Below are 25347 nucleotides of genomic sequence, written 5' to 3'. Positions count from 1 at the left end.
TGCAGGTTTTTGTGCTTCTGTTGCTGTGTTTTCAAGTTCAGCCTAATCTATTTTTTTTATAGTGGTTTCTAAATTGTACAGTGATAGGGCTTTCACTGAAAGAGAGGCTGTTTGCCAAACCGGAAACACTTTGATTCCAAATTGATTGTCATGTTCAAGCTTACTGTTTGCTACTGTCTGTTGTAAACCTTAATTCGAGGGGGAGACAAGATAAACTTAGAAAATGGGATTTATTAGAAAATGGTACGACCCTTAACAAAACTGATCATGTCAGTTCTCAATGTCACTCAATGCCTTCTCAATGCACTTGCGCCTGGAAGTGCCAGCAGAACAAAAAGGTTTTGTCTTGTCCCTGCCACCACTTAGCACCGCTTTCTTCACGTCGCCATCTGTCTTGAATCGACGACCACCCAGATATTTTTTTAGCGGTCCAAAAAGGTTGAAATCCCACAGTGCCAAATCTGGCAAATACGGAAGATGTGGCAGTACCTCAAACGTCATTTTCTCCAGACAAGCCTTGGTGTTCTTAGCAGTGTGTGATTGTCTTGCATCAAAAGGACTCTGTGAGTCAGCAGTCCTTGCCACTTGGAGTGTATAGCAGGCTTCACATTGGTCTCCAGCAAGTTACAGTACCTTGCACTAGTGACTGTAGTACCCCTCGGCATGTAGTGTTCGACATTAACTCAGGTGCATGAGTCGTTGCGAGGGCATGACAAAACCTTTCATTGTGCTGACACTTCCAGGCAGGTGGCACAAGTTCATTGAGAAGAGTGGAGACTCCATTGAGGACTGACATGATCAGGCTTGTTAAGGTTCGTTCCATTTTCTAATAAATCTAATTTTCTAACTTTAGCTTGATTCCCCCTCGTATGATGGATTATTTTTAAGGAGGCTTCAAATATTACCATTTCACGTAGAAATGTTTATCTTGACTCAAAGATATAATCAAAGAAATCCTCTATTACTAAAACTTAAGAATAACATACCTTATGTCAGCACATGAATTTCACTGTCTGCCAGGGAATTTTTGTGCCTTATCATGACTGAAGATGCCTTTTCCTGTATACACATCCATTGTAAATTGAAGGTATGTATTTAAAACTACTCTTGTTTATCACACCTCAGGTTTGTGGCAACATGCTGCATTTTAGTCGGACATGTAAGTTAGATTTTCACGGTACTCTTTACATATAACAACATTACCACAACTACTACTCCTAAAGGGGAATTCAAGACAGAGGTAAGTGAAGCATTCTTTCTGAGACCATGACAAATGAATCCAATTGAAATTATTTTGGAATACTTGGGTCATTTATTATTTTTTGTGTAAACCTTTCACATTTATATTACCAGTTCCGCTTTACCAGATGGACAATTTGGATATACTGTTCATTGAGGCTCGAGAAAACATTTTGTTTAAGTCTAACACGTTGAACTTAAGCATTGATGCAACCATAGCTCCACTTCTGATACACAAAGGGGAAGTGCCAAATCAAGGCTGAAACAACAAAATAAAAAATAATTACTTCTACAATTCTAGAATATGTTGTATGAAAAGGTGAAATGAAGTGGGAAATATTCAACCAAGAAATGTAAAGTACAAACTAATCTTAGGGGCGACCTTAACGATTAGCAGGGTGGTCAAAGGTTTTATTTGAAACTAACATTTTCAGGCATGTTTTCTCTAGGAGTTCTGTATTTATTCTCTTTTGTCTAAATAAACACAGTCTGCAATGAGTGGCTGCTGGCATATAGCTTGTGTCAGATTAGAGGTTTACTCACATTGCTTTGAGATAAACTATCCATCATTCTGCACTCGCAAAACAGTTTTGATTAATGAGGACCTTCCATAGATGGAAGGAGGTCTGAAACGTGACAAAATGCATATGATGACTTAAAAAGTGATGCGGGTAATAAGGCCAACACACCAGGACTAAGTTCTTAACAGCTTCTGATTGCAGATTAACATAGGACAGGGGTCAGTGATACATTCAACTTTTTTTGATTTTATATGCCACCAGTGGAGAAAAGCGTTGAAGACTTTAGACAGCAACCGAAGTGTTTCTTTTTCACACTAGAGATGGAATGTCACTTTCATTAAATCTCTGCAATAAAGTACTACGAAGTCACTGAAGACTGCAAAGAGAAAACCTAGGACCTCAGTTAAGAGATTCATTGTGGAGCGTGATCTTTCAGCTTTATGAAAGCATGACACAAGGAATAAAAATGCAGTTTGTCATCTAATTACTGTTTGATGATATACATTTAAACATCGGTGACGCAAGAAGGAATTGTAGCACAACCTGTGCCTGTGAGATGAGGGGGTGTATTGTATGATATATTGATTAGTTTTACTTAAATGCTCCCATCACTTCAGTACTTCACTCAAAATAGAACTTGATTCTCTCTTTGTTTAAGCATGACAAAATATCTCAGCTTTACACATTCAGAAATGCCTCGAGGATGAGTTTAAGCAGAAGATCCAAAAAAATCAAACCAGACTTGACAAATTCTTCGATGGTACAGCAGGGTAATTTTTACATGTCTTCAGTGAAAGTGAAACTACCTATCATTTATTGTTTATTAATTTATGTATTTATTTTAATGGGGCAGTCCATTTGAGTGGATGTTAGTCTTGTCAGATCACAGCACAGTTTGAAGCTAGGCCGGTGACGGTTCTTTGCCACTGTCAACACCAGGAACCAGAAAAAAACTGTGACAGTCTGGTTCTAGTGTATTTCCATTATAATTTCTAAAGGAGGCACCACTTCTGCATTGATTATATCAGACATAATCAATGGGTATTTGCAAACTTACCAACATCAAAGACATGGAAGAATTCTATGTGGTGAAGAATGCTATGTCGTAATTTTTATGCTCTTGTTTGAGTATAAATTAAGCATATATTTATCTCTGGAGCATTTTCATGCTGCACAGGATGACCATTCTGCCAACATTTTTATTATTCACTGATTCATTGATAAGAACAGCAATCGTTTGATGGTTAATAACTGCCAATCCCCCCCCCCCACACACGCACATTTTTATGACTGAGTCTTTGTAATTTTACAACAGGGTCGGGAGAAGTGCTCTCTCAATCATCCCCTGCATGGAGGCCAACTACCTAGCTGGCAAGTTTCACCTTAACAAATGGTATTGGGGGCAGGTGTGAAACCATTGTATTGCACCAGAATTCTATTGGTCGAAAGTTGCCTGAAGCCACTAAGCACCACGACACCCTTTTGGCTGTAAGGTTTGGACAGAGAGTCTATAAATTTGCTTGCTTTACCCCTCCTTCTCTCTCTCTCCTACCATCTGATGAAGGAGCATCTCACATATCATGAACCGAAAAAGACCACACTGAGAAACACAACTTGGCAGCCATATTGAGACAGGCATGCGGCCTGTTCTGAAGAAAGCTGACCAAAAATGATGCCTTAACTAGAGACATTTTAAGTAACAAACAAGTCTGTGTGCCACCTGAGCTACACATCAGCATTTATCAGGTTGTATGGTTGCCAATATTCACTTGTACTTTGATTATTGTTATTATTTATGAATATTATCAATAATACATTATTTAAAGTGTAACTTAACTCCTGCTTGTCTTTTACTACACCTAATTGCCTGAGGTTATAAATGTAGAAAGGAAGGTGGGGAGAAATTATATACTACAATACCTTATAAATAGTGGCAAGTCTGTGAGATTTGAGGCATTCTGACAAAAAAATGGCATCTGTGGAAATGAACATTAATAATACAAAAGCGGATATATTACTCTACCAAGACAAAACATACAGGCATACACAAAACTGGGATAAAATGAGTAAATTGGTTAAAAGACAGAAACCTGGTTTCTTAAAAAAAAACATTTACACTTACAGAGTTCTCCTTTGGCAAAACTCTCCAAAGTCATAAACATGCACTAAAGATGTGATTAAACATCATCAACAGCCACTGTTAATCCAAAATGAAGTATGTCTCCCGAGATTGTGCTACTGAACTTAGCACTTTAACTTGAGCTCATCAATGTAAATTTAGTGATTTCTGAAGCATTAAGATAGATTATTTCAACCAGGAGAAGGAATAATGTGAATGCCCAAACACTTGCCTCAGGAAATTTTTCTGTGTGGATGCATCCACTGTTCAACTTCAGGATTCTGGATGGGTGCGAAGCAAAGACTTGCTCAGGCTAATAGAATGAAACAGACACATACAGACTACAAAATCCATAACTGCAACCAGCTTTAAGTTTATATGACCACATTCCCATGATTCTTGCAGAGACAAATATGTGTTTTAACCCCATTTCTCAGAGACCAATATACTGGTTTCACTATGCATGCCATTTTTGAAACCGGGTATCTATGAAAACTGCGTTATTAAAGTGCATGTAAACACACTCAATTCTTGACTCTTCTGTATCTGCCCTACAAATTTTAATTTAAATGAACTTGTATTAACTCAGTGTAAATCTGGTCCTATGTACGTTTCAGATTTAGATTCATATTCTTATTTGCTTTGTAAATGTCTTCTGGCAATGCTATTTGAAAAGAATGGTGCATAAACCTACCTGCAGTATTGCTAGTTAAGGACTGGCTTTCCTGAATCAGAATGAACACATGAGAAAATGTATAGGTGAATGTTTTCTGGATGTTGATTTTCAAATGCAGTAAATTATGGAATCAATGATTCAAAAAAAAATCTACGATTAGAAAAAAATGACAGCAAATATTTGTTTTATAAATAAATGCATATCAAAACAGCAATCTGTGGCTTGGAGTAAACTGTGGCAAAGACAGAAATGGCAAGTGTACAGATATGCAGAGGTAGCTTCCTGTAAAGAGAAGCCTGTAACAGCATCAATGCAAATAATTCAGTCACAGCAGCCTTGTGTTGTGACATCAAAAAGACAGATTCAAAGTAAAAACCTCTTTTGATGTTGAAAACAGATTAGACTTTCCAATTATAGCAGCTGACAGACAGAAAATTCAAAACATTTTAAGCTTTAGGGATTTCTGTCAGGTAAGCAGCACTAAAATATTCATTTTGCACTCTTGCATAATTGGCATTGGTTTCCCACAAGTCAAAAGGAGAGGTCAAAGGTGCCACCCAACAGACAGATATGCACACAAAATAATTTAGTCTCTAAGGGTTGAATTATCTGTCTTGCACGACACTATCAAGACTACTATAATCTTTCAAAGTTTTCTGTTATTTCCTGTTTTAATTAAATAGGTAGCAATGTTGCAGCAGGTCTCCAAATTCAAGAGCGTGGCTGTGACTGAGGCTGCTGAATTCTGGTGTTTATTCTTACTTGTCCCCCTCATCCAGATGCCTGGAAAAGCAAGGAAATAAATGAATAATATATACACCATCTGATAATTATGGCAAATGGAAGATATCCCTAATCGCTGTAATAAAGGTATTAATGAAAGCAAACATTAAACTAGTTTGGATTAAATATAAGAGCATAATTATGCAGTCAGTGACAAAGTACCTTCTTAGTGGGTTATTGATTTTATAAGTGATTATGCATACACCATATGCAAAAAATAAAGAGAAAGGCTCCTGTCTAAAATAAAAATGTGACAGAAGGGTTATTTGGAACAAAGTCAAGCATCACCTAGTCCCTATGGCATATTCTGCTCTTAATCTTTACTCATTCCTTGTAATGTATATACTTTGTTGAATTATATACTTTGTTGAACCTGTTCAATCCAGCTCAGACTTGCCAGGGCCTAACCCAGCAGTACAGGATACCAAGAAGGAAAGAACACAACACAGGGTGCCAGTACAGTTAGGCCCTTTCTATCACATAGTCACACTCGTGCCCAGCACAAGATAAACGTAGAGTTGCTAGTTAACATAAGAAGCATGTCTTTAGGGATGTAGGAGGAAAAAAATGGAGCAACTGGAGGCAAATGTATACACTCATGGGGAGAATGTGCAAACTATACAATGACAACAACTGTATGAGGTATTTTAACCAAGAAACTGGAACCATGAGGGAGTATTGCTAACCTATGTATCTCTTTTGTAAGTTAATGAATAATGCATTTCATATCAGTTCTGAAACACAAAGTACAAAAATGGTTTTGAGCCAGGACAGAACTGTAGAACATGACCCACTGTAGCCTTTAATGAGCTCCAGGTCCCACATTTAAGTCTGTCCTGAGAACCCCTCAGGTAAGCTGGTTCTTGTACTCTCTTCTGAGCAGTGACATCTTAGCATTAACCCCTTTTTTGTTTTTTTTGACCTGTAGTCTCTGAGAAAATCTTCCTAGGTCCATCCCTTGCTCAGTTACTGTTAAATATCAAATTACACCTGAAAAGCTACCTTTCCACACTTGTATTTTTGATTAACGATGCAAATGTCTTTTTCTTCCACTTTGTTATCTATCAGCTCTTAGTCACGGTCTGCTCCTGTGTTAGTTTTCTATGTGCTTTGCATTGTTTTCCTCATCTGTGATTCATCCTTTCATTTCCCAAATTCCAATTTAAGGCCGTGGCGTTGTGATATAGCAGATCCATGGCTCTAAATGGATGGCCAGTTTTGAAATAAATAATCAGCGCACTCGTGGCTTTAATGAGGGGGTGTGGTAGTGTGGCAGGAGCAGCTCCCTAGCGCGTTGCGAGTGTGGGTGTTTCCGCACTGAAGTGCACAGGTGCGGGATTGCCTGTGTCCGTAATTGATGCCAGGAGTAACTAATTGCCACACCTGTGGCACATCCCCATGATATAAAGGAAAAGACCGTGTGCGGTGGGGGAGGAAAAAAAGAGACAGAAACAAGGAATAAGGTTAAAGAGAGATGAAGGCAGGAGGAGTTAAGTGCTGGAGCGGGTTAATGCAGGCAGCTGGGAGGAGATCCCTGGAAGTGTGCTTGGCCAACACTCTGGGCGGATGGATTGGGTCACTCCTGCTGTGCGTTTCAGAGGAGCAGGAGTGACCACTATCATGGATGGCTAGTCGCGTATGGCCAAGAAGGCAGCGGGAGTCGAGGAGGCTTGGGAGGGTGAGCCCCAGTGTGAGCGCCCTGGCCGTTGGGGACCCGAGTCTCTGTCCGGCATATGAGCTGTACGTAGCCAGGGGACAGAAGGCTACCGGACGAGTAGGAGACTCAGCTGCACCTGGGAGAAGCAGGGCAGCCGCCAGTTAAAAGGAGAAGGCACCAGGTTTTTATAAAGGACAGCTTTCAGCCAGTATTTTCACCTCATTGTTTTAAATGGAATTACTTATTGAGATTTTAACCTCCATTTTTATCACCTCATAATTCTTCTTCTTCTTCTTTCGGTTGCTCCCAATTGGGGTCAGCACAGTGGATCATCTTCTTCCATATCTTTCTGTCCTCTGCATCTTGCTCTGTTACACCCATCACTTGCATGTCCTCTCTCACCACATCCATAAACCTTCTCTTAGGCCTTCCTCTTTTCCTCTTCTCTGGCAGCTCTATCCTTAGCATCTCCTTCTCTCCTCTGCACATGTCCAAACCAACGCAATCTTGCCTCTCTGACTTTGTCTCCCAACCGTCCAACTTGAGCTGACCCTCTAATGTCCTCATTTCTAATCGTGTCCATCCTCGTCACACCCAATGCAAATCTTAGCATCTTTAACTCTGCCACCTCCAGCTCTGTCTCCTGCTTTCTGGTAAGTGACACCGTCTCCAACCCATATAAAATAACGGGTCTCACTACCGTCATGAAGACCTTCCCTTTCACTCTTGCTGATATCCATCTGTCACAAATCACTCCTGACACTCTTCTCCACCCATTCCACCCTGCCTGCACTCTCTTCTTCACTTCTATTCCACAATCCCCATTTCTCTGTATTGTTGATCCCAAGTTGGGTTTATTCATTAACTTTGAGCACTGAACTGTGGGCACTGTTTATGTTTGGTTTGTTTTAATAAAGGCACTTGCACACTTTACACCTTCCCCTTGCTCCATGTGTGATTTGTCCTCATCTGCCAGCTCATCTGGTTGCATTACCAACAGTGTTAGATTCAAGAGGCTCCCAGAACAAGAAGGGAGCATGGAGCAGGACCCACACCATCACAGATGTGTACAACCAGTCCTGGATAAGGTGCCGGTCCATGACAGGGTAAACTTAGTTATGTACAGGCTCACACCAGACCAGTCTAGACTCATTAATTGACCTACCAACGCTGTGTTTAAAATATGTGAATAAATCCAATGGAAAAGAGTACATAGATATGTGAAGAACATAAACACTCCACAAAGATAATGGCCAGGGCCAGGATTCCATGCCATTTCCCTGGAGCAGAGAAACAGAAGTACTGACTGGAATGACCCTATGATTTATCACATATTTAATTAACCTTTATTGCAATGTGTTGCAATGCTACAGTTGAGCTTAAACAAATGTCACCCACAGCCAGAACTATGGCCGGCGGTGGCATGGCCTCTGCTCACTAATTATATAATGTCTTTTTTGTAGCAAATGGTTGTAGTGAGCCAGCAATGGCGGCTTGAAATAAGTAACTGCTAACTTGCTGTGTTCACTTGCTATGCAACTTTTCTGAGTTACCATTTTTAATGTCTCATTGTGCTGTGCATGTGACTTTCTGGTCAGTTTCTGGAAAAAACACATTTTCACTGTGGATTTGATTCACAATCTGAACAAAGTATTCTCTTTACAGGCTTTAGAAACAGTGCCAATGACATTTTCGAAACATTTCACCGTGATGTGAAAAATCTTTATAGCAGGGAAACTTCATGGTAATTTTAGAGTAACTACAAATCCTTTAATGAGTGTTGAAACTGTAACTCTTGTTTGCTTGTACTGCTGAACCGAAGTTCAGCTTTTGACCCAGCAGACCTTTCAGGGGTGGGCAGTATGACATTAAATGAACATTATGATACATTTAAATCAATTAACGATAACGTTTTAACATTCCATTTTCAAAAAATACCAATTTTTAAACAGTTTTTAGCTGTTATGGCACTCAGATATTTAAACTTATATATTACATGATATGCTTGAAGATTATGTTTTAAATATACAAATCATTAAAGCAGCACACACATCATCTCAATGTCATAATTATTGAAAATGCCAACAATAATGCTTATTTAACATTTATGTAACATTTTAACATACTGCAGAATGCAAATTTCAAAATTTAAATATTTAACACATTGAATATTTATAAAATGCAAACTAAAAGTTTGTTTATGCAGTGATTACTATCAGATTTACAGAGTACAGTGAAATTCTTACTTGCAGGAGAAGTTAAAGACTTTTTTTTAAAACTATATTTTTCCTCTAAACACTCTGAAGGGGTCTCTACAAAAATATATTTCACATCTTACAATTTTTCCAGTATTGTGCAAGAATTAATATACATTTTGTCAAAAAAGTTTTTAAATGGTTTTAAAATGTTTTACAGTAAAAGCCAAGGTAAAGTTGCGTGTTTACTGTGATCTTTTGAAATGAAGCATGTAAGAGCGTTAGTTATGCTGTTTCATCTGTGTGAATCTTTTGCATGTTAAATGGTGTTAGCGAATGATTGTCTTGTCTGTTTCTCTCTTTATCTGGGAGATGCATTCTTTGTATTCCACGACATTCTTTTGTTTTCAAGTGAGGAAATCAAATTATGTTTCTTCACAGCAATGTTTTCTTTTTGTGTGTGTGTGTGTGTCAGAATTGATATTTGACTTCTGTTTTTTCAGAATTCTGTTTTCCAAAGCCTAAATATGACCAAATGATCAACCCTGCCTCTGATTGAGGTACCAGCTCATCTTCATTTGTATCCATTCTCATCCCTGTCTGACATGGTCATGCGTAAGTGCTTTCTTTGACATCATGCTTCTTTTGTTTTGAATGAAGATTGTGGGATGGACAAGGTGAAAGCACTTGACTGGATGTTATGGCAGACAAAGGGTGCTGTATTAAGGGGACATCTGCTCAAAACACAGAGTAGTAAAGAGCTTTTACCAAAACACCAACTTGAACAGATTTGTTTGATGAGAGCTTCTTATTGTTAGGCTCATTAAATTTTGGTGCATCACCCAAAAATTGCAAAATTATTATTACAAAATTGAGTTGGAATATCAAGTATTAAATTGCAATAGTTTACAACTGACTTGGCAAATGTTTTTGCTGCAACTGGGGTTCACACTTCTCCTTCTTCTGCATTATTAATGCAGTAGGTCAGGAAGTCTGGAAACCATCTTTTCCTCCTTGTCAATGCTGACATTATTGGTGGATGCATCATCTCCTTACAATGCTGTGCCTCATGTAGTCCAGGGATCTCAACCTGCAGTCCTGGAGGGCCATAGTGGCTGCAGGTTTTCATTCTAACCCTTTTCTTAATTAGTGACCTGTTTTTGCTGCTGATTCACTTCTTTAGATGTGAATTTATGTAGATGTAATCATGAGATCACAATAAGTAGAGATGGGGACTCAAGTCCAATGACTTGGACTCAAGTCACAAATTGGATGATTTGGACTTTACTTTTGACTGTAGACAGTTCATCGTAAACCAAAGCTTGCTATCTGTTGGATCAGGTTAACAAGAGCACATCTGATCTTTGCAGTTCAAAATCAACACCCCTACTTTGAGAGTCATCTATATGAGGCATTAGATTACTTTAGAACTGTGACCCTCAATGAGCTGTCTATTTGTTTCCACACAGATTTAAGAACAATTCATTCATTGTAGTCTCCAGACGTATATATATTGTACCAGCCGTCCCGTTCTTCACCCGCGTAGAAGTGAAACCGGACAGTGAGGAGGGCCGTGCCCAGCTCCCTACTCCTAACGTCACGCTTCCCCCTCCCCTTGGCCCACAGCCTCTGTCTTGGATTAGTGTGAATATATCACTCCTGTAAGCAAACTATGACTCTTAGTGCAATTAGAGAAGTTGCAAAATCAACCGGAAAGTTCAAGCAAATTCCACAAAAATGCCTGATCTAAATCTGTTAAGCAGTTCTCTCATTCGCTAGCTAAGCGGATTTAAGATACACCCTGAGGCTGGTGTGTGAGTGAGGATGGCCCTGCTCCCCTCCCCTTGGCCCTCTGTGTCTCTCTCGGATTCTCGTAAATAAATCGGTACCACAAGCAAACTATGATACTTAGTGCAATGAGAGAGGTCACAAAATCAACCAGAATGTTCAAGCAAATTATGGAAAAAAACCCGATCTAAATCTGTTAAGTAGTTCTCTCGTGAAAAGCGGACAGACAGACAGACAGACAGACAGACAGACAGACAGACAGACAGACAGACAGACATATGTTGGATTTTTATATAGAGAGAGATATTTGGCTTTAGCAAGACTAACAAAAGTGTGATATTGACTGGTGTCACTCACTCTCATTGTAATGAAGTGCTTTAAGAGACTGATGCTGAGTCACATGAAACTCAATGTTCCAGATAGTTTAGGCCTTCTCCTGTTTGCATATCATTACAACTAGTGCTTAGGGAATGCCATATCTGTTGTATTTCACACTGATCTGGCAAATATGGATAATAAAAAGAGCTCTGCTAATTTACAGCTTATATACTACAGCTCAGTATTTAACACAGTTATTCCAAAATGAATGATGAGAAAGCTCCAAGATGTGGATGTGAATTCCACCCTTTGCAGCAGGGTTTTAGACTTTCTAACTGACAGACCTCAGCGGTCTGTGGGGATTAGGACCATCATCAATTCCTCTACATTGATCCTCAACAAAGGCACCCCACAGGATACTATAGTGAGCCCCATGCTGCACACCTTGTTCACCTATGTGACTACATGGCCAAACACAGCTCTAAACTCCATCAATACATTTTCTTATGACCAACAACATCTTGGAAAGAAGAGATTTTCCTTCTGACATTGTGGTGTCAGCCAAACCAATTAGCTTTTCATAGACTGCAGGAGACAGAATACACACCTGTCTACACAAGTGAGGATGCTATGGAAAGGGTCACCAGCTCTGCATTTCTTGGAGTCATCCATTACTGCCACTTGAAGTGGACTCAACACATCTCGGCTTTCATTAAGAAGGTTCACCAACCCCTTTACTTTTTCAAGCATCTGAGGCAAGCCTGACTATTTCCACCTATGCTCACCAAAGTCATTCCCTTTAGACTGCATTACATCCTGGCACAGCACTTACTCATCTCAAGACTGCAAAGAACCACAGAGTGTTGTCAAGTCAGCTCAGAATCCTACTGGTGCACAGCTCCCTTCTGTTCAGAATGTATGAACATGGCCTTAAAATAACAAACAGTATTATTAAATATTACATTTCTCCTTCTGTTCTGGAAGATGGTACAGGACAATAAGCATGCACACCACTGGATTCAAGGATAGTTTTAGTCTTCATATCATAAGTTTTCTAAACAACCATTGACACCAGATGTCATGTATTATTGATGTAATCATTGTCCACTGTTGGTATTGTACTACAGTCATTGGTTTATCAGAAACATGGAAGTACACATTTAGTTTATATTATGCACATATGACAATAACTTTGAACTTGAACTTTGTAATTTCTAACACTCCATACAGAGGACAAGAACAAAATTACATATATAACTAATTAAGAGCAGTAATTGACTTCTAATTGTGAAAATGGTTGAAAAGAACCCCAAAATATCTTGTGGGTACCCTGGCTTGGGGCTAAGACAACTTATCAAAAAACAAGCATCTCTGGTAGCTGTGGTGATGATGTAGTGTATCTCACTTTGAACAGACAGCATAAATTTAAATGTCGGCCTTTACTAAAATATTTTTATAGGAAGCAGTAAGTACTATTGCCAGAACTTTGGCACCAATATTTAAAAGGGCAATTGATTTCTGCGATTCCCAATATAGTAAGTGACTTTAAATAAAGAAAAATGCAATTACTTAATACCGTAAACAATCACATGAAAAAGTGCAGCAATATATGTGAGTCATTAAATTGTGGAAAAAAAGCATATTTATATAAAGTTAATCTAATTATTATGAAATACAATTTCATCCTCTTGTTTTACTTCAGCAATGCAGTTTTGTTAAATTAAATTTTTGCAGTTTTTATTCTAAAATGGCCTTATTTTTAGCAAATGTTTTTATTTAAGAATGGGACTGTAATGGCTCTTTTAATGCCAGCACTATTTATTTCAGAATGCCTCTTTTCATGACCTGTCAGACTGACCCAACCTGACAAAGTGTTTTGGAGAGCAACCCACGTTTCACAGAACAATGCTGACATTAGCAAGGATAATTCAGAAGCATTTTTAAAACTCTGGACCTGGATTTTACACTCAGGTACTGATTTTATGGCCCCTAAATCTTGAAAATGTCAAAGGTTTATTATCTGCAGTGGTTAAAGATTGAGTCCTAAATTTGTGAAAGTCTGTTTGCATAAAGTCTGTTAAGGAAACTGTTAATTGGATACAAAAGAGTACAACACCATATATTAATTCATAAATATATTATTTATTTCTTTTTGATTAATAGCTTTTGAGCTGGAAGCAGTATTAATTTTCCTCTGCAGCTACTGTGTTCTCAATTGTGACTTATGTAACAATTGTTCAATGGTCTTCTGCAGTTCAAACTGTCCTTGCAGAGCTGTGTATTTTAAAGTTTAGAGGTTGCAAAGCAAAAGCAATTTAAATGTTAATTTCAAAACTGAGCAGTAATATAAGTAATACACGTGTAACAAATACTCCCAAAATAAACAAGATCCAGGTGTCACCAGCGCTGTCCTGGGTGATAGGATTTTGGATGAAAGATTTGCATCCACACCCTACAAAATTTCTAAAGCTCTGAAAGCTGGTTTCATCAGACAGCAATTCTCTGGAGTAGCGATTGAACAGTTTCTACCCTTAGTTACAATGACATCGTTTTTGGAGCATTGATACCTCCCTGTTTATGACCTTAGCTAAGACAGATATTATTTGAATGTCAAGCATAACGTCTACAGTTTGAAACCATTTCTTAACATTTCCTTTGGATTACTAGAGTTCATATTTTTACTTTTTATCTTGTTTCTAATTGCACTCCCATGAACCCTCCTAATCCCCTGTTCAATGTTATTTCCCATATGTAATCGCACTTCTTTTTCCCTTCCCAGGTTGGAGTTAGTGGGGGAGTTAGGTTTGAAGTTAGCACAATTAGAAACATAGTGCATGGCCTTGTGTCGGAATTGGGTGGAGTGATTTATACAATGAACAAGACACTACCTGAAACTGTTGGCTTTTTCTTTTTCTCATATGCTCACAACAGAGTGATGCAAATGGCATTCAATCATGCTGGGTGAGGTCTTTGTGTGAAAGTTTGTGTACGCTAAGAAATATTACCTGTAAGTTGAAACTGAAAACTTAGGAAAATAACAAAGAGAATGTACAGCAGACAACCTCCGGGTATGGTGAACTGTAAAACTGTAAAAACCACGATGCCTCAAAGTCATACCAAGCATCCATCCATCTATCCATCATCCAACCCACTATATCCTAACTACAGGGTCACGGGGGTCTGCTGGAGCCAATCCCAGCCAACACAGGGCACAAGGCAGGAAACAAACCCTGGGCAGGGTGCCAGCCCACCGCAGGGTGCGCACACACACACACACACACCAAGCACACACTAGGGCCAATTTAGAATCGCCAATGCACCTAACCTGCATGTCTTTGGACTGTGGGAGGAAACTGGAGCACCCGGAGGAAACCCACACAGACATGGGAAGAACATGCAAACTCCACGCAGGGAGGAGCTGGGAAGCGAACCCGGGTCTCCTAACTGCGAGGCAGCAGTGCTACCCACCGTGCCCATACCAAGCAGTATTTACAAATCAAGCATATCCTCAAGTCCTTCATTTTTACTGCTGATTAGGCACAGCTGAGACAGGTAGTACAAATGACCAATCATAGACAAGGAGACATTATTAGAATGATCTGAACCTCAGCCAGCCAATGGTAATGAGCCTTTCGTTGCATGTGGCGTGATGTAGGGAGGATATTTGATACAAGAAGATTAACTCAGCTGTAAACAGTAAACGTGTGCTAGTTGCATATTTTAATAACACAAGAGGGCAGACAACAAGGAAGCTTATGATTTATTTGGAAGAAGACATCCTTGGTTATGAAAAAATACCATTATTGCTTTTGATTGACTTATGGGTTTACTGAAACATACAAAATCTGAAATATAGTGGTGTCCTGTCGGCTGGACACCTTGTGCATAAGTGGACTAACTGTTAGGTTTTACTTGAGAGCATAACAGTAAACGTTAATATCATTAACTTAAAATTACTAAAGTGGTAAGGTCAAGGCGCAACGTGTCTCAATCTAATAATACCACATCTTGAAGTTGATTGCCTAGTCTGCTGTTTTACAGAATCTAATTAGAAACTCTTTTATTTTTTAAACAATAATCTAATGTTTATAACAATTGTACCTGACATTTCTAAGCTATTTCTTACCAGATTAGTTGTCTTTCAAAATAAAATGAGGGTTTTATTTCTTTGTTCATCTAATATATTCAATAAATTGGAGAGTACGCCATATTGGGGGCAATCTTATATTGTTTAATGCTCACATTTACAGTGCAGGCTGATTAACCTGTAATATTATTTTCCATTTGAACTCTTCTTTTCATAGCAACTTGAAGAGTTATAACTTTAAATCATATTTACTTCACTCTTATTGAGGACTTTAAAAAATTATTTGTCTCTTAGGATCTTTTTCGCAAAAAAAAGCAGATGTAACTCTAATGTTCACCTTGAAGACACTATACCAGAAGGTTAAAGCTTGCAGTGTAAGGCTACATTTGAACACAGACTAGTGAATTATGAGGTAAACATCTTTCTCTTCTTTGTAAGTCATTGTTAATCTGCATTTCCGGTTTCAAAATTGATAGAGAGTCCATTCAACCATCCATTTTGTGCATCTCCTTATCAAATTCAGGATTACAGGGGCCACAAGGTTAGCTCTAGGCTGGGAAACAACCCTAGACAAAGTGCCAGTCTTGTGCAGGATGCATTTACACACACAAATGTTGGCTCTAACTAACCTAAGATGTCTTTGGCATGTGGAAGAAAAACTAGAGTACCCAAAAAAACACACAGACCGTGCCAGAGCTGGAATTTGAACCCGAGTCTCTGAAGCTGTGAGATACCATTGCTAATGTCACACACACACGATTAGGGAGCAGCCGATCAAGCACAAAAGAATAAGAGATGCGGGTTTAAGACAGAGTATTAATGACTCTCTCTTTTCTCCACCAGAAAACAAGAAGAGCATAAACCGACAACTCCCTAAATTCTGCTCCACTACTAACCATCTTGATGCTCATAGACGACCTCACTTCTGTTCCTGGTCTGTCTCCTAATTCCTCCGTCCTTCCCTGCTGTTTCCCTCTAATCCTTCTCCGATGTTACAGCTTCCAGCAATTCCTGATGACGTCTACTCTGCCACTTGTTGTCCACTTCATCCTCATCTCCTCAGCCTATTGAACTTCCGGTTTTAGTTCTATATAAACTCATTCCACCTGTTATCTGATGTCTGCTGTTTTGGTTATTGTTTTTAAACCTCAGTATTAGACCTTTGCTGATCTCCTTGGCTTCAGAGATTATATGGGGATGGTTCCCCAAACCTTAACGTGTTCTCTCTCTCGCTTATTTTTCCACACTAACTATAGCTAACCATTACAGATATCATACTCAACAACAAAGATATCAAGTGTAATAAAAAGTACTAACAACATTCCTTTATTTACAAGAGACTTACTACTGTATATTTTGCCGAATGAAAAGCTCCTGATCAAGACCAAAACATTAGTAAATTGGAGTTGTACAAATGCATGGTTTCCATGTTCTTCTAAACAAAATATTGTTTTTTTGTAGCATTTATACACAGAACTCTGTAACAGATTAGATACAGACTGTAGTGATGCATAAGAACACAAACTGAATCAAGATCATGCCCTACAGTGCAAACATTCCTACAGCAGTATATATTTTCCATTTACTCAGAATACTCAAAAATGTTAGCAATCCGTCTTGTGTGACAATGTGATGTGCATTTTCTCAATGACCATTTTAATCATCTTAAAACACTTCAGAAAAATTGAATAAGGATTGGCAATTTCATCTTTAGGCGGCACGGTGGCGCAGTGGGTAGCGCTGCTGCCTCGCAGTTGGGAGATCTGGGGACCTGGGTTCGCTTCCCGGGTCCTCCCTGCGTGGAGTTTGCATGTTCTCCCCGTGTCTGCGTGGGTTTCCTCCGGGCGCTCCGGTTTCCTCCCACATACCAAAGACATGCAGGTTAGGTGGATTGGCGATTCTAAATTGGCCCTAGTGTGTGCTTGGTGTGTGGGTGTGTTTGTGTGTGTCCTGCGGTGGGTTGGCACCCTGCCCAGGATTGGTTCCTGCCTTGTGCCCTGTGTTGGCTGGGATTGGCTCCAGCAGACCCCCGTGACCCTGTGTTCGGATTCAGCGGGTTGGAAAATGGATGGATGGATGGAATTTCATCTTTAATTATATATTCTGCATGTTTTAGCTAATGTGTGAAATATGCTTATATTTCATTTGTAAAAAAAGAAAACACAGTCTGGAAACTATTGATTCATTTTTTTCCTTTATTATCATTAGCCGATCTCATTGTGAGCTACAGCAGGTTAAGAGCAGAGAGCCATCATATTATCTTATCCATAACTAGCTGTCCCCACGGCTCCACCCGTATAGTAGTGAAACAGGACAAACTTTAAAAATCAATAATCAGCTAAGTGGGAGCAAAGTACACTCCAAAACGCAGAAGTACACCAACTCGAATAGAGGTTCGTTTAACCATAATGAACAACACATCATCATCTTAGTAGCAAAGTGATGATGTCATACACTGAGATCATGTGACCAACAATGGGCGCAGTTGCTGCAAACAACATGGTTGCACCAATGACAAGAAACACACAAAATGGCAGCAGACCCAAAGAAATCAATAGCAAGTTAGCATTGCAATGATATCGGAAAGATTTTTCAAATAATATATAAATATTAAAATAAATAAATCTTCCAACTAAACACTCCAAGGTCAATTCTAAGTTCCCTGTACCTGTAATCTTAGGTAAAGCATTGGATTTGAAACTTCAAGTGCCTGGTAAAATTTGCTGCTTCTACTGAACGATCAAAACGACAAGCAGAGGCTTATTCTTGAATTATACAAATACGAGTTCAGTGATCAAAAGGTTCAATACGTACTAATAAACAGTTAACAAACCTTGGAAATATACTTAATTTGCTTTCTTTCACTCTCCAGTAAACTCATTCTTTCAAAATTGCCTCCCTCAATTATGTTTTGACAAGACCTGGCTGGGGAAATGAAGCCACTTTCAGCCGAGTTTTGTACTGTACCCCTTTGAATGTTAATTGTCCAAGTGCAAACTTCTGATACACAGTTAATGCCTGCAATGCTTCTACATCATACTGGGCATTAGTTCAAAAATAAAAGGTAATAGATGAGCAAGTGAAGGCAAAAGGTTTAATAGCAAGTAAATAAAAGTGAACAGACTTTGTTTTTTAAATGTGCCACAACATATAAATAGCAGTAACACTGACTTTGAAAATCGAATCTACAATTCACAGCATGTGCTTGACTCAAGCTTTCCAACAAGCCATGCCCCTATTGATTGTTTATCTTTCTTTTATTCTCATAAAAAAGGAGTTTTGGACTAAAGAAATGATGACAAAGAAAGTACTGAGTAGTGCGTGTAAAATTTCTGAAGGGGGATCGATCAGAAAAGCAAGGATAGGATAAAATAATGACTAAAAGGCAATAAAAGCAAACCCCAAGGGATAAGATCTCTGGGTAGCATTTCTGAGTGCTTCCAAAATTAGAAAAACTAATACAGATAAATACATAAAACAACTAGTGCTGTGTTCATTTTTTTTTAATCATTGATACTGCAATACCTTAAAATCAGACTGCAACTCAGGGAAAAACCTTTCATATTGCTTAAGGTCCTGTCTGGTGCGATCAGGTTCTGGTCTGGTGCATAGTTTTCTTAAATCCGTCTCTAAATCTTCATCCTGCAGAAACACATAAGAAAATAAGTATATGAGCAAATGTGTTCATTACACAGATCTATAGCAGCCCCTTTGCAGAATCACACAACAGCTTTCACATACTACACTGAAAATCTGATATGCCAACAGACTTAATAAGAAGAACGTGTTTAACAGATATTCTTTGCAAGAAGCATTACACATGAGAGTTTCTATTTGTCTTTATAAGTTTAACATACATCAGAGAAAAAAAAACAGCTATTGCACACTATATGCATTCAGTGTTACACTGTTTTTCTGAATCCATAACTTGCACAAATTAACTAGTGTATAGCACTGGTTACAATATATTTTAATATGTTACCTTTATGTATGTAGGTACATCACAGATAATTCAACTTTTGTCATCATACATGTCATATTGTGCTCTATAATCCATGAACCTCCTTGCCTTCTCACATTACATATCAATAGGAGACTGGACTGTTTTACTCATCTTTGTAATGGTTTTTGTTTGCTTTCATTACCAGATTTCCATAACAACAAAATTGAATAATAACAACATACACTTTTGTAATATATCTCTCTCTATATAAAAGGAAATCCTGGAATGGAAAGCAAATGCAAGGCTATGATACGTGATAATCTCGAAAGACATTTAAAAGACCCGCGAGACCAAGGAGACTTGCCATGGTGCGTCTTGCGGGGACCGTAAACATGAGACTTGGTGCCATGAGATTGTCCCAGGGCCGTAGCAAAAAGGATAGTGGCCATACAGGCTTTAAAGAGATCGAAGGGCAGCGCGACAGCAGCTATAACCCCCCCGCCCCGCTTCCGAAAGCGAGCAGCGTTATACATCCTGCAAGAACGAATTCAAACACACCTGGGGCCAGAAATAAAAGACAGGTATTGCTTTTACAATGTCACACGAGACCTGGCAGTGAGCCATCATTTGAAACAAGCCAACAGACCTCTAAGCTAGCAGTTGTTGGATTGCTTTTGGCAGGCAAGCATCATGTGCTCCGAGCTCTTAAAACAACGACATGCGACAGGCAGAAGAGGCAGCTAGCAAGAAGCAAAAAGACAGCAAATGATCCAAAGGCATATCCTTAGCGTACGTTCAGCCGCAACACCCTTCACAACACGAGCAGTATTATACGTCTGAGAAGAAAGAGATGCAACCAGGCATGTGGCCGAAAATAAAGGACAAGTATTGTTTTTACAAAAGTTTTTAAAGTTAAAGTGAAAATAATGCATATGTAACAATTCCCAAGAAAATAACAATCTCTTTAAATTGTAGATTGCCTGCCTAAGGTAAAGTCATCCCTGATGAATGGTGACGTGGGAATGAGGGGTCCTTTCATTGGATTAGCGCTATTTCAGATGTGGAATGGCAAAATGGAGGAGGCAGCTTGATGAACGAGGTCTCCAGGACTTAAAACAAATCCAAATCATATTATGTGATATCATCCATCCATCCATCCATTTTCTAACCCGCTGAATCCGAACACAGGGTCACGGGGGTCTGCTGGAGCCAATCCCAGCCAACACAGGGCACAAGGCAGGAAACAATCCTGGGCAGGGTGCCAACCCACCGCAGGACACACACAAACAGCACACACTAGGGCCAATTTAGAATCGCCAATCCACCTAACCTGCATGTCTTTGGACTGTGGGAGGAAACCGGAGCGCCCAGAGGAAACCCACGCAGACACGGGGAGAACATGCAAACTCCACGCAGGGCGGACCCGGGAAGCGAACCCAGGTCCCCAGATCACCCAATTGCGAGGCAGCAGCGCTACCCACTGCGCCACCGTGCCGCCCTATGTGATATCATTTAATGTGAAATTCTACCCCGTACTTCTTGAATTTTTATTTTTATACTGTACTGAGGATTTATTCTGTTCTATGTATTGTACTGTACGGCTCAGAATTAAAAGACAATGAGTAAAATACGTAACAAAGAACTTCATAAAGATGTTTACAAACATTGATGCTAAACACATGCAGAGCAGGTTAGAGACTATGAAACCAGGGAAATTAGAAAGACTCAAAAAAATAAAAAAACGGCGCTATACACATGTGGAGAAAGTTAAAGGGTATGAAAGTAGGAAAATTAGAAAATATAAAAAAAGAATGTAAAGATTGCAGTAGCGCAAACAAACTGCCTCATTTAACTATGCACCAGTCTAACTTTGGTTTTGCACAATAATTACTACACTATTGCACCTTAACACTTAATTCTACTTTATTCACATAATTATACTTATTTATTATGTTCTAATATACTGTTATCTTTTGATCTATGACTTTTTGTTAATCTAACTGATATTCTTCTAACTTGGCACAGTTTTTGATAAGCAGATCAGGATGCATTTCACTGCGTGTTGTCCTGTATAACTATGCATGTGGCAAATAAAGAATCTTGAGAATTTCAAAAACGGAGTTTACCGCACATGCATTTATTGGTTACTTTGTTAGTGTATATATATTTATCTGTCTGCTTATTAAAAAGCTAAATTTACCCCAGGAGTCAAAAACGTTCTGTCCAGCCCTTGTACAAAAACCTAGACAAAAGCTGGGGTATCACCTTGCTAACCCCATGTACTTTTGGAACTGTGAGAGGAAAATAGCACGACTTTACAGACAGGACTCCAATGCAGAACTCTACTTACTTTTTTACTTTGTAAAAAAAAATTATTAACTACTGATGATGTAGATCGTTTTGTCTGTGCTGAAATTCCAAACAGAGAAACCTATCTTGAACTTATTAAAAAGATTCAGCATATTGGGACTGACAAGATTACAAATATTGTTTTTACAGAAGTTCTGAAATAAAAGTGAAACTAATGAAATAGCAACAATTCAAAGAAAAAAAAAATCTTAAAAGTGTGTATCCGGAAAACCAAACACGGGGGTTGGCGAGCGAAGGGAGCAGGGGGCGAAGCCCCCTAGTTATTCATAAGGAAATGGAGATGGAAAAACACAATGCAAACAAGAGAGTTTCATATTTGCATCAGAATTCCAGAAAATGTTTCAAAGGATTAAAACGCAAATAGAGTTTAATATAATAATATAATGTTATAATTATATACATATATAAAATCCAACATCTGTCTGTATGTCTGTTTGCTTTTCATGAGAGAACTACTTAACGGATTTAGATAGTTTTTTTTCTATACAGTAATTTGCTTAAACATTCGCGCTAAGTATCATAGTTTGCTTGTGGTAGTGATTTATTTGGGCGAATCCGAGAGAGATGCAGTGGACCAAGAGGAGAGGAACGGGGCCCTCCTCACTCACGCTTCTGCCTCGGTGCGTGTACCTTACCTCCACTTACCTAGTAAACGAGAGAACTACTTAATGGATTTAGATTGGGTTTTTTTTCTATAATTTGATAATATAACTGTTGAGAAAGTCCTTTGAAGTTTTTGATGAGTTTTTCCATATAATGTGGATCTATAGTCAGGTTGTCCGGGTCAGTCCGAGAAATGTAAATAATCCTCATATCTGGCCATAAAGCTCTTGTCTTTATTTAAACCATAATGTAATGTGTTAAATTTTAGCATCAGTTTAACTTCCCATTCCGTTCTCTCTTGCTTTGTCTTGAAGATGCCCATAAGCACTATGACTTTAAAGTCCTTCTCACTGTGTCCATTACTGCTGAAGTGATCTCCTACAGGAACATACTTACTGCCATACTTAATGTGGAACCTGTGTAAATTAATTCTTTGGTGAAGTGTTTGTCCTGTTTCTCCAACACAGATAATTATTTGCCCTTTTCTCAAAAACATGAGCATCCACAGAACAAAACTATAATGTTGGTAACAGGAAATTACTGACAATAGAACTACTATTATAGCAGTGGCATTAGTTGTTAGAATGGGCATAACATCCATTTTTATCTTTACAGATCTTATTAATCTAATGTGCTTGAAGGGAGCTAACTACCTTACCACCAGACAGACCATAAAGGGTGTTTGTTTTTATTGCATTTTCATTGTTTTTCTTATTTTGTATTTTGTAAGATAAACATCACTGTCTCCCATTAATATTAGAATAGTGAAACTGTTATGAAGCTGTAAAATATCATACCACTTGAAAGACCCCATTAGTAACTAACTTCTCAGTTATTGGTAATTTGGTTAAAAAGACTGCCAATCGATTAACTTATACAAATGTCAAATTAGGGTGGCATGATTCAATAGGGCTTTCAAAAATGCTAAAATTGATTAGAAAATAATATTGGTGTCTCTCTAAGGAAAGGGATGCTCAGGATTATATATGCCCTTGCAAGATCAGGGATAAATCATTGACTGGAAGCCCATTAGGTCCTTTACAACCTATACCTTCATCCAACAAACTGTGGGAGATTTCAATGGATTTTATTATGGACCATCCTCCCTCAGAGGATTATACCACTATTTTTCTTAATGGAGGACCAGTTGTGTTTTTTGAGATCAAATTGGTTTGTTATTAAGCAAAACAAATACTGCTTTGATATGAACAAAACAAAAATGTAAATAAAATAACACCACCAACTACACACCCCCAACTACCACCTATTAGTACCTAAAACTCATCTGCCCAAGAAAAGAAAAAAGAAAGTAACAGAAAGTTTAAACCTGTCTGCTAGAGAAAAGGGAAAAAAACAGAAACACTCCCTGTACACGCATGTATCCACCATCAGTCTTTATGAAGTTGGATTAGGGCGAGGACTGATTGCCACATATGTGCTGGGTATGTAAGTGCTCTGGGAGGTCTTGCTAAATATTAATATTAAATTGTAATGATTGCTTAATCCTTGCTGCTGAAAGTTCAACATAAGCCATTCTGAGCATATGCAGCAGCGTATATTGTAATGTATGTACTGACATATGGTGTATTATTTGTAGTAATATATTCAACAATATGCTTAGAAACATAAATAGTAATAAATACAGTAATTTGAGGAAATGTAACTAAGCTCTGTAAGCCTGAAGCTGAAACATTACAGGCAAGAATTATATTTTGTGTGTATTATCAATTGTTCTGTTCATTTTGGCAGGAATTGTTTTTACTTTGAATTTCACTGAAACTTTTAAAATGAAGACACTTTTGACTGTGGATGTTTTGTTTTCTTTATTTTTTTGCTGTATGCTGCAGAATTCTGAAAACATTGGAGAAACACAGATATACTTCATCAACTGACAGCATTACCTGTATATGCAGAAATGTAAAAAAATAATTTTAACACAAAACAGCAAGTGTCACACCTCACTGTAACCATTAACTCATCAGCTCTAAATGCATTAATCTTAAATCAGCACAGGCCAGAAACAAAAATGCAATCTAATAATAGTAGTTCTTGAAATTCCATTTTATTTCCAAAAGCAGAGTTAGTGAAGAACACTGCCATTTTGGACATTGAGTATAAGCTGACAACAAACATTAATTCAGATATAGAGGGATATCATGCCAACCAGCAAATGCATTTTATATTTGTCATATTAAAAACTACAATGTACTTTATGGGCATCCATTTTATTTTATATCTTTAAATGAGTGTCTTCTTATGCCCTGGAAAGCAAGGCAGAACTATAAAGCTAAGCAAATTGCAATTATGTTTGAGATGGTAGTCCAGTAATATAGAGTAAACATATGTCCCACAAAAACATAAAGAATAAGTATTTAACTAAATAGTTTCAGTTTATTTTAAACTTAGTATCATAAAACCAATAAAATAATATTATAAGGAATAGTGTCTCTTATTAACACTTAACAAACTGTATTCCTCTCCAATGAGTGTCACAGCTATAATTTTACATATAACATCGAGTTACACTCTTGCAAATGTAAACCCGCATCAAGAAGAACAGCAGAGATAATTCTATTATCGTTCTTTCTGATATGATGCTTTGCCACCCCCCAGGCCCAGCAAGACACAAATATTAACCTTCATAGCATGACGTGACCTTATTTAAAGATTATCTTTTGATACGCAAGCTGAGGTTAGCCTGCTACATGACACTGTCCTTTGAGCACTGCTTCATGAATGCTGACCCCCTCAAGGAGATTACCTGACATTGGTCTTTCTGACAGCATGTTGTGATCTATCCAGCTGTGAGGGCACATATCCATGCCTTCTTTTTATAGTCTCCATTTCTGCAGGGCTCTTTTACAAAGATCATTTGCATGGACGAGAAAGGAAAATTGTTTATGTTGCATTTATAGAAGATGTAACGAATGGTTTGGGAAAAACACATTATCAGCCCCATCAAGTCATACTCTGCTTGTATAACAAAAAGTACTAGACCACCTCAAACATCCTTGATCTTTTTGCTGACTGAATTCTAAATTTTGTTTG

General features: G+C 38.3%; 1 protein-coding gene across 2 annotated transcripts in view; it reads right to left on the bottom strand.

The window, feature by feature from the left end:
- LOC114668153 (cytosolic carboxypeptidase 4) overlaps window positions 1-25347 on the bottom strand; it is an 890538-nt gene that overhangs the window by 497939 nt on the left and 367252 nt on the right. For both annotated transcript variants that reach the window (XM_051920839.1, XM_051920840.1), the window contains one exon: window positions 18909-19025. In XM_051920839.1, the coding sequence (XP_051776799.1) occupies window positions 18909-19025 (117 nt within the window). The remainder of the gene's footprint in view (window positions 1-18908; window positions 19026-25347) is intronic.

This window comes from Erpetoichthys calabaricus, chromosome 17 (assembly GCF_900747795.2).
Source record: "Erpetoichthys calabaricus chromosome 17, fErpCal1.3, whole genome shotgun sequence".
Taxonomy (NCBI): domain Eukaryota; kingdom Metazoa; phylum Chordata; class Cladistia; order Polypteriformes; family Polypteridae; genus Erpetoichthys; species Erpetoichthys calabaricus.
The sequence above is the reverse complement of the archived record's forward strand: the minus strand, read 5'-3'. Positions and strand labels throughout refer to the sequence as shown.